Here is a 10,728-nt window from a genome sequence, read left to right as displayed (position 1 = left end):
ACAGCCTCGGAGCAGAAGGTTATTGGGAGCTGAAGCAGCGTGCCATATAGATTAATACGGGAAAACTAGAGGGCTATTGTCAGGGAATATTCACTGCTTCCCATAGGGCGGTTTAGTACAGGAGAGCTGCACCCAGGAGACTAAGGTAACTGTAGTGGGACATAATAGTTCAGAATATTAGTCTGGTATGGGTTTCTATGAATTGATGTATAGGTTTATATGGCGTGTGATCTGCCTGCCTTGAAGTGTGTGTTAACTATAAACTAGCTCCGTAAACCCAATAAGAAGATGTTTTAGGGACATGAGAGACCCCTATATGAAGGTGACAACCAGGAAGTCCTGCCTGTGTCCCTTGAAATTCATCCTTTCTTTGACATAGTGTCCTGGTAAGATTTCACGCTTGGCATTTGGGTTTTTTATGGCTTTCTTTCTTTCTTACCGGATCAAAGCTCGTTGCCCACATTACAATCTGGTTGTACAATCTGCTTTAGATGTTCCATAATGTATGTAGTACAAGGGCCTGCCTGGTTGGACATGTATTGGATCAGTTAGGTAGGTCCTCATATTACATAGCTTTGGTAGATCTAAAGTTGACTGTACAATCAAATTGAAATGTGTATGGTGAGCAAGGATGTGCTTTGGATTGGTGTGAACTAGACATGTGCACTGCCAAAAAATTCGTTTAGTTTAGTTTCGTTTTAAATTCGGATTTGTGTTATTTAGTTTTTTTGGGATTCGCGTGTGAAAGTCAATTCGGATTCGGAATTTGGATTCGGACGAAATTCGGTAGCGGTAGGTCGAACGTTCGTTTCGTTTTCTGTTCTTATTCGTTTCTTATTCGTTTCGTTCGTGACATTTGAGGGGGAAAAAATATTTTTCTCCTTCTCTAATATCACTTTGCTCCAATGAACAAGAAACGAATAAGAACCGGAAACGAACGTTCGAACTACCGCTACCGAATTTCAGAAAATGGAAATTCGGATTCGTTTGCATTCGTTATGTCTGTAATTCGGATACATCCGAATGTCCGAATTTCGATTCGGAACGAAACGAATCGCACATGTCTAGTGTGAACCCAGTTCACCTGAGTATTCCCAAGCCCATGCGAAATGATGACCCCCTGGATGTGCAGCTGTGGGGTGGGGAAAGCCCATCTAAAGGTAGCCATGGATTGGAAAGGATCATCTCCCTTCTTAGTAAGTTAGTCAGGTTGAATGACTGTCCTGTGGTCTGTGGCTGACATAGACTACTGTAGTCTCTAGCTGATTGTGAGAAAAAAAGATGTTGAATATTTATTTTTATCAGTAAACAGTGTTTTGTTCCCTTTCTTCGTCTTGCTTCAACATAAAAGTTCTGGATTCAGATTGTACCCACATATCTGATTGGTTACATATATGATTATCTAGTTATATCTGCACTTTGGGATCATTTCAATGGCTATGTATTGATTAGTAATGTATTGTGCAAATGCTCCGAGTTTTCCACCTATTTTAATTTTTTAAATAAGAGTTTATTAGGCTCAGTATACCGCGAGCTTGCGGTCATTTTCCTTCATGAGACATTGATATATTAAAAAAAAAACACACATTGGGGTCAATTCACAAAGCTCAGCGTTATGAGAGTAGAAGTTAATTTATCTATCCTTATTTTACCACTCTTTATTTTACTGGCTGAAACATGCAATTCACAAAAGCCGGAATCGTTAATGCACACGCAGTTTAACGTTCCTTAAGCAAGTGTTATTTTAACATCACAGACTTTATTTTATCTATTGCTGTGATAAAATAACGTTTTGGGTGTTATTTTAACACTTTTGCAGTGCATTTTGGTAGCAGAAGGAGTGGAGCAGATGCCTAAATTACTGTTACTTTCACTTTCACCACACAAAAGGATTCCACATAGAAGGAAGGAATATATTCCATATTCGCCACATGCATACTAATTTTACATTTGGTAGAGAAGAAATCATATAGAAATAACGGAATGAATATATGAAACATTACATTTATTTAGATCTACATCTGTTGACAATCAGGCAGTGTAGGGAGAGCAATCAATTCCCCTTACCACCTATAAAGCCTGTCTTGATATTAAATATGTTGCATGGAACAATCCACTTGCTCTACAACCCCCACTGAAGTGTGTCCAGGGACATTTGATTTTTCATGTCATGTGAGATTTGCCACTAACCTCAAACTGTAAAAAATCATCTACATTTGTAGAAGGATAAAAACTGTAGAAATGACAACTACATGCCATCTTCTTCTGTACGCAAAAGCATTAAACCATGTGAAAATGAAGAAAAAAAGGTTCCATTTTTATATACCTCATGTCATCTCAGTGCAACAAGCATCAGATAACGCCTGAAATCTGTCATAACGCCACCCTGAAGGAGGTGATAAATCTACGTCTCAATAACGAGTGATAAAAGGACCTTTTCCTTTTGTGAATTGCATTTCAAGCATATGTTATCACTCCAGTTGTTAAAATAACATCTGAATAGTTAAAATAACGTCTGGATAGTTAATTTAGCACTTCTTAAAAAAAGGAAGCATTATTGAGTTTTGTGAATTGACTACCTCTAAACAGCAACTATATAAGAAGCGATATCAATGAAATAACGGCCGAAATGAAGAAAATAAGCTTTGTGAATTGACCCCATTATCCCCCTATTCCGATCACATATCTTATGCAGTGGCAAAAACAAAATTCAAGTCATGTGATGGAGGAATAACGTCCAGCCACGTCAGTAGCAGTGTGCATCTCCATCAGGGAGCAAATAGGCAAATGAGACAACCGTGTTGTATCCAAAAGAGCCAAGCAATATCAGAAAAAGAAGAGAAGAGGGAACGTGTACAAAGAACAGAAGGCCCAGAAAATAAAACGATAAGGAGAAGGGAAACCAGTAGGTAGAAGTAGCAGGCAAAGAAAGACACTCGAGGGGTGGGGGGGAGGGAGGGAAGCTCCACAGGACCCAATTGCACATATAGTAAAGTGAACGGAGTCAGTAACTATATCAGAGACGGTGCACCAGTCATAGACCACCTATATTAATTTGATGTTATGTTTTCAGCAGTCAAAATGGTCAAGGAATCGGGATACTACGATACCCTTGGTGTTCCACCAAATGCCACCCCTGATGAGATCAAAAAGGCATACAGAAAATTAGCTCTGAAGTACCACCCTGACAAGAATCCAAGCGAAGGGGAAAAGGTAAGCTGAATAATTCACTATATTTATGTCTTTCTGCCCTTGGTTGCTAACATATCTAGCTGAGAGCACAAATATACTCGGGTAATATTGTTTATTCAAAGTTGAACACAAGCCAAACCATTTATGCAGTTCTAGATGGAGTAGGTGAGAAAATGAGATTCTAATAGATTTTTATTGCTGTTTGAGTTCCCACTGGGGAGATGTTCCTTTACTTTCTGTACCAGAGACACAACAGCAAATAAGAAATCTCTTTAAACTAAGGGGAACTCCCACCTTTGGTTGAGTGCTGTGTCATATGTTACTATTCATTCTTGGTAGGTGTCTTCATTCATTATTTGTGATTGCATTGGTGCATAACTATTGTGTATTCTGAAACTTTGTTGTTGTGTTGTACTGTCCTTGTGGATTTAAAAAACAAAACTAAGGGGAATTCCTACCTTTCACAGTTGTTAAAGGAGAACTATGAGATGAGTGATTTCCACTCACCTCATAGTTCTAGCCGACCTGTGACAATGAGACTGTCACAGGTCGGCTCAGTAGATCGGGAGGTGAGCGAACACATACCAGGTTCGCTCACCTCTCGATCCTGTCACGGCTCTCTGCCGTGACAGGGGGAGGGCTGGATTCCCCTCTCCCCGCTCCGATCTGCCAGCGCTGACTGGCGGAACGGACGGGGGAGGGGGCGGGTACAGCTGCCTCTAGATAGGCAGAGCCAGCTGTCACTCACGCAGCTGGGCGGATCCCGTCATCTACATTGGGATCCGCTCCGGCTGCGGCGTCTCAGTATACCGCGAGCTGTAGCTCGCGGTATACTGAGCTTAGGTATACTGAGCTTAGGGTGATGGGAGGACGCTAGTTTGTGTCCTCCCGTTACCCTAAGGAGAACTATGGGGGAAAAGCCCTAACCCTATAGTTCTCCTTTAACACATGTTAACATTTGTTATGTAATGCTTCTTTTAGAAGAGGAAATCTCCCAGTGTGGACTTTACACATATCTTCAAAATAACAACAAACATACCTTTTTAGAAATGTTTAGTAATGACAATCTACAAACACATCCTTCTAGATAATTGCCGGCTTTGTAATTGCACACCTTATTTCTCTTTTTTTTTCCCAGTCTTCTCACAGTGGCCATGTTTACTAAGGGCAGATTACTAGCTCTCCCTTTACTTCCTGGAACACTGGCACATGTGACTAGGACATCTGAGGGGAGGAAAATGTCTTTCCCTGAGATCTCATGAGGTTTTCCAGCAATGATCTGATGTAATCTTCCCAGGATGCAATGCTTGGACACAATTACATAATTTGTGCCCAGTGAACCAGGAAGTGGAAAAAAGAAATATGTTTGTTTAGCTAATGCATGTAAGATAATTTCATATCGGCATGCAGAGCTGTATGCTGATGTGATTTTTAGTCAAGGGGGTAAAGGTCCACTTTAACCTGCATTAAAGGCAGCCCATTCGTTTTGAATGAGCTGCCGACGCACACTAGTGTGGCCAAAAAAACTGCTCACCATTGGTTTTAAAGTGAACACACAGCATGACTTGTGTTGGTGATTTCAGAATTGTATTCAGTTTGGTGACAATTCCCTTGTATGAGTATGTGATATTAAGATATATATGTATGAAAATGAATGCTGACATTTTTCGTGTGTTTTTTTTTTTTTTTTCTTTAGTTTAAACTGATTTCTCAGGCCTATGAGGTGTTGTCTGACCCCAAGAAGCGAGACCTCTATGACCAGGGTGGGGAACAAGCTATTAAAGAAGGTGGAATGGGTGGAGGAAGCTTCTCCTCTCCCATGGACATCTTTGACATGTTCTTTGGTGGAGGTGGCCGCATGAACAGAGAGAAAAGAGGTAACTAGAATTAAGTTGATGTTTAACAATGTAATTGGCCCTCTCCTAGATATCTGCAAGTCATCGGCTGGCTCCTTGTCAGCCTTGCACATAATCTTAGCATAACATAAAGCACACTTAAAAGGTCAGCCAAATCAAAACGAATAATGCAGGGTTTTATAGTTACTGGTGAGTTGATTACTTAGCAGTTTCCTGTATTTCAATATCAAAAATGATTTTTATTATAGCCCATAACTTTCACTAGCCACCAGTGTTATTATTTTGAATTACAACAATTTATCCTTCTTTAGGCAAAAATGTGGTGCACCAGTTGTCTGTATCCTTAGAAGAGCTTTATAAAGGATCAAGCCGCAAGCTGGCACTACAGAAGAACGTCATTTGTGACAAATGTGAAGGTAAGGCATATACATTCACATGATGGATTAGTTGGTATAACTGTAACATATAATATATTGCATGATTTCTCCGGGGCTTATCTTTTTTCTTTGTCCACGAGATGACTTAGTTGGGCCGCCTCGTGACTCCACGAGATGTTGAAAGGTGATGCGAGGAATCTGACACTGCACTGTTGCCCTTCTGTTGCCTTGTACCAGTCTTGCCACTCTCCGTTCTGCCCTAACATTGACTAGTCGCTGACGGCCACAATTCGCACGTTCAGACCCAGATTTTCGTCTGACTGTCCAGTCTTTAAACACTTTAACAACAGCTGCTCTTGAACATTTAACAAATTCTGCTGTTTTGCTGATATTCGCTCCATGGCTCCGAGCGCCAACAATCATCCCACGTTCAAAGGCTGTTAAATAGCGTTGTTTACCCGTATCTTCAGAAACAAATCACTTCTACTGTCGTGGTAAACAACCTGCTTCCCTTTTTATAATGGTCTGGCCCTCTAGCAACTTCAGAGCAAAATTATAGCTAATTTGCCTACAAACGTCAGGTGGTCATAATAATCTGGCCACTCAGTGTATAAAGTAGGTCATCCTTGTGTAGCTTAAACTTTGCTGGTATTTATGGCTTCAAGGTTTTTTTGCTGTTTATTCTTTCTATTGTTCAAGCTGCTAGTTACCGTCTCTCACGCTTTCTTCTTTTGTAGGACATGGAGGCAAGAAAGGAGCAGTGGAGAAATGTACCACATGCAAGGGCCGTGGTATCCAGGTTCATGTACAGCAGATTGGGCCAGGGATGGTCCAGCAGATTCAGACTATGTGTTCTGATTGCCAAGGCAAAGGTGAACGCATTAACCCTAAAGACCGCTGCAAACGGTGTAATGGCAAGAAGGTGATACGTGAGAAGAAGATACTCGAAGTGCACATAAAAAAAGGTGGGTGTAAAATCATTTTGTTTGTTAGCTGAATGATCATATGACTTTTTTTATGTTTTGCCACTTGTTTGGCACTTTATAAGACCTTATTTCTGCTTTTGTCTAGGCATGAAGGATGGACAGAAAATTGTATTCCATGGGGAAGGAGACCAGGAACCAGGTTTAGAACCAGGAGATGTAGTCATTGTGTTAGATCAGAGAGACCATGAGGTGTATCAAAGGCAAGAGGACAATTTGATTATGAGAATGGAGATTCAGTTAGTTGAAGCATTGTGTGGGTTCAAGAGAACATTAGAGACCATGGATGGCCGAACTCTTCTAATCACATCACACCCTGGTGAGTATACATTTGTAATTAGTATATGTTTTAAAAAGCAACTTGCCAAAAGCATTTTAAAATTGTTATTAGTATTGAAATTGTTATCAGTGCACAAATTATTTACCAGGGATGCACCAATTCCATTTTTTTCCAGACCAAGTATGAGTACTGATACTATTCCTCAATTGGAAGACAAAAGAGAAAACAGGGCATACGTCTCCCGTCACGAAGGGGTTAAAAGGATTATCTGCACCAGGTGGGGCGCCCTGTTTTCTCTTTTGTCTTCCAGTTTTACAGTCTCCCCGGCTGAAGTGGGGCAGCAACCCTAGCGATCCTGTACATGTAACAAACACATCACCAGGAATAGTCCACAGCGCTTTTGCTTCTTCTTATTTGTTTGGTACTATTCCTCAATTACTCAGATACCAATTACTGATACTTTTTTTGGTGTGTGTGTCATGTGACCGTTTTTCTGAAACAATGCAGACTAATGATATTAGGACAGTGGTGGAGCGCCAGGGCCCAGTCACAGCTGCAACCCTGGTAGTTCTGCTTGACTTCAAGCTGTAGAGGGAATACAAATCCCAGCAATACATTATACAACAATGCAGAAATACCATCATTTACATTATAGAGGACTGCAGATCCAATCAAAACATTATACAGCAATGCAGAATAATATGAAGCTACATACTGTGTTCTGGGGTGGTGGCCTTATGTGTGCAGGGTCTCGGGAGGGCTGTGTGGGGTATCAGGTGGGCTGTGCAGGGTTCACAACAGTAATTAGGATTTCAGTACAGCAAAGGTACTGTGTTGTCTGCCAAAATAGGAAGTTTGAAGCACACCGAATTTGTAGGCGATCAACAGGTTTTTGCACACTTTAAGCATTAAAGCTGACCTCCAAGTATAAACATTTCTGTATATTTACATTGGTCCAGCTCAGTGAAGCAGAGGGTCACTCGCTCATATGAACTTTGCACGATATTCTAATTATTCGAGTTTCACCTGTATATATATCTATATATAGATATCTATATATAGATATATAGATATATATACAGGTGAAACTCGAATAATTAGAATATCGTGCAAAGTTCATATATCTATATACACTACTAAAGGGTTATTCCAAAATGTATCCATGTTGTGCTTATTATTATTATTATAAGATTATTAAAGTGTGGTTATTGTACTACTAACTAAAAGCAACAATTTGACTAGAAAAGTGCAAGAGAATAGGATTAACCAATCACTTGTTGACCTGGAAACTTGTGTTTATTTTAGGTGAAGTTACAAAGCACGGGCACCTGAAGTGTATCCAGAATGAAGGCATGCCATTACAGAGAGATCCATTTGAGAAAGGACTTCTCATTATTCAGTTCCATGTAAGTGATTTACTCTTTAACCCCTTCATGACTGAGGCCTTTTTTTCATTTTTTGCACCCATGTTATATTCCACATTTTAGGCCTGAAAATGACTTAAAACCCCCCAACATTATATATTTTCTGAATGCCAAGACCCTATAGAATAAAATGGTGGTAGTTGCAAATTTTTATGTTGCGCAATATTAGCGCAACTCCTTATTAAACCCCAAAATTTAGTGACAAATTTAATTAAATGCCCCAAAACACAACAAATTACCCATTTTTTTAATGAAATATAAAAGATGAGGTTACAACGAGTAAAACGATACCCAACATGCCCAGTTTACAGATTGCGTGCGACCGTGAAACGGCGAAAAACTGCAGTACCCCAAAAAGTCAATAAAAGACGCTTTAAAAGCCCCCACAGGTCATCAATTTAGAGATACCCCAAAATACTGGCCCTAGAATTATTGCTCTCACTCCGGCGTGCGCGGCGATACCCAACATGTGTAGCGCGTTCGTCGTTTTCATATGTTGGCGCACCCGACGCGTGTTTATGTGGCGAAGCGCGTGCTCACAGGGGCGGGAGACTTAACATTTTTTAAAATTATTATTAGATTGTATTTTTTAATTGAAAAAAACTTTTTTTTTTTTTTTTACTTTGACTGTTATCACATAGGGGGGCTTACAAGCCCCCCCCCGTGATAGCAGATGGTGGTGACAGGTACTCTTTAAGGTGATGCTGGGGGTCCAAAAGACCCCCAGTGTCACCTTTACACTGGAAATAAGCTATTGAAGTGCAGATCGCACTTCAATAGCTTATAGCTGGGCTGCAGGAGCCCAGAACTGACAGCCCAGGGACCGGAAGTGATGCAATCTGCATCGCTCCCAGTCCCATAGAACGGGGAGGGGATCGATGAACGGAAGTTCGTCGACCTCCTCCCCAGCTCCCCGCGGACACCAAGGACGCCGGTCCCGGGCCCGTAGGAGGGGCAACGGAGCCCGGGAAGCACGGCGACGGTGTCTGGCGGGGGGTGGCGGCCCCTTCTTCGGGACACAGAAGCAATCTGGCGACAGGTAAGTCGCCAGGATCGCTTCTGTTGTAAAGCCGACAGTCGGCTCTACAAGTTTAAACAGACTTCCGGCGGCAAAAGTCCCCGGGAGTCTGTTTAAACAGCCCCGATGCTGGCGACGTACACTGTACGTCGTCAGTCACGAAGGGGTTAAAGAATTTGCCACATGCTGCCTGCGTAATGTAAAATACCCTGATGACCTTGCCTGGGGTATTCCTCCTTTTTTACAGGGTATCCTAAACACGTTACACACTGGGGCACTGGTGTTGGTAGGGGGATCAGTGTGCATTTTTGACATACAGGGCAAACTTTAGGAATGAAAGAGTGTATTGAGTAGCACTTGTAGTGTTTGATGTTCCCCTGAATGTTCAATTTCATTGCTCCCCTCTGTCATAAAGCCAGGAAAATGTAGCTTGGGTGCCCCAAATCCAGCTCCATTATATACTAAAGTGTATGTAAACCGGTTCTATAATAGTAGTATCTGATCGATGTGGGAATATTTTAGGTCCTGCAAAATACTTATTTACAAAAAAGCTCAGTGAAGCATTTTATCAGCAAAGTCAACTTTTTAACTTCATATATTTGTGATACGAGCTTAGACCAGTGATTCAGACTCTTCATGCCAAGGCTGCTATTACATTTCACATCACATTGTGACTTTTCAGATTGCTCCTGCAGCTCCACCTTCTGGTAAAAACAAATGCTAGAGTCTAGAGAGTTGCAATAATGTGATAATACATAGAAGTAGCTTATTGAAATGACGTTATGGTTTTAATAAATGACTCACATTGTGTTACAGCAAATAACAGCTGAAATATTGGTATCATTTCCTTTTGCTATCAAGTGCAAGTAGTAATAAACTCGTTTCTTTTAAAGCAGGGAGATAACCATTTATATAGTTGAGAAATAGTTTCTTGTGTATGAGTAGGAGAAGATACTCGCCTAGTATGTTCAGTTTGTGTACACAATAGGCTTAAGTTATTGTGTTTTTCTTTCCTTGTAGGTGGCTTTCCCTGACAACAACTGGCTTCCCACAGAGAAGCTCTGTCTACTGGAGAATTTGCTGCCACCTAAAGAAGAAATTATGGTCACTGATGACATGGATGTTGTGGAGCTTGTGGAGTGTAACCCAAAAGAACAAAGCAGACATTACACAGGAGAGGCATATCAAGAAGATGAAAAGCAGAGAGGCGGGGTACAGTGCCAGACATCATGAATTACTTCAGTATTAAGCTGAATAAGGGACTGATTACAAATGGTGTCCATGTCTCAGCTATTCCCACCTTGGCTGAAATGACCGCTCAGCAGTTGATCTTTTTGTATATATAATGTCAGCTAAAGTAGAACCTTACCTAACTGCTGTGGTGTGTTCCAGTCAATGCTATCATCAACGTGTAGGTGTTGGGCGACCTCTCTTTCCGGTATACAGAGGTCAGCCCATACTGTGACCTCATTCAGAGCCTGCATAGATTGGGCTGGAACTATCTCTGTGCCTGCACACATCGCATAACTAGCAATTCATTATTTGCGGTACATGAGGTTCTTGCATAACTTACAGGTTTTATTACAGTTTTGGCTGGT

General features: G+C 41.1%; 1 protein-coding gene across 1 annotated transcript; it reads left to right on the top strand.

Annotated features, from left to right (window-relative positions):
- Positions 1-106: 106 nt before the first annotated feature.
- On the top strand, positions 107-10,403 carry LOC108788447 (dnaJ homolog subfamily A member 4-like). The gene is made up of 8 exons (XM_018558204.1): positions 107-145; positions 3,074-3,213; positions 4,889-5,069; positions 5,360-5,464; positions 6,163-6,390; positions 6,497-6,727; positions 7,994-8,094; positions 10,151-10,403. Exons 2-8 carry the CDS (start codon positions 3,082-3,084, stop codon positions 10,361-10,363), a joined length of 1,191 nt encoding a protein of 396 aa, XP_018413706.1. The 5' UTR covers positions 107-145; positions 3,074-3,081; the 3' UTR covers positions 10,364-10,403.
- Positions 10,404-10,728: the final 325 nt, after the last annotated feature.

Source organism: Nanorana parkeri, unplaced genomic scaffold, assembly GCF_000935625.1.
Source record: "Nanorana parkeri isolate BGI_ZX_2015 unplaced genomic scaffold, ASM93562v1 scaffold325, whole genome shotgun sequence".
Taxonomy (NCBI): Eukaryota; Metazoa; Chordata; class Amphibia; order Anura; family Dicroglossidae; genus Nanorana; species Nanorana parkeri.
The sequence above is the reverse complement of the archived record's forward strand: the minus strand, read 5'-3'. Positions and strand labels throughout refer to the sequence as shown.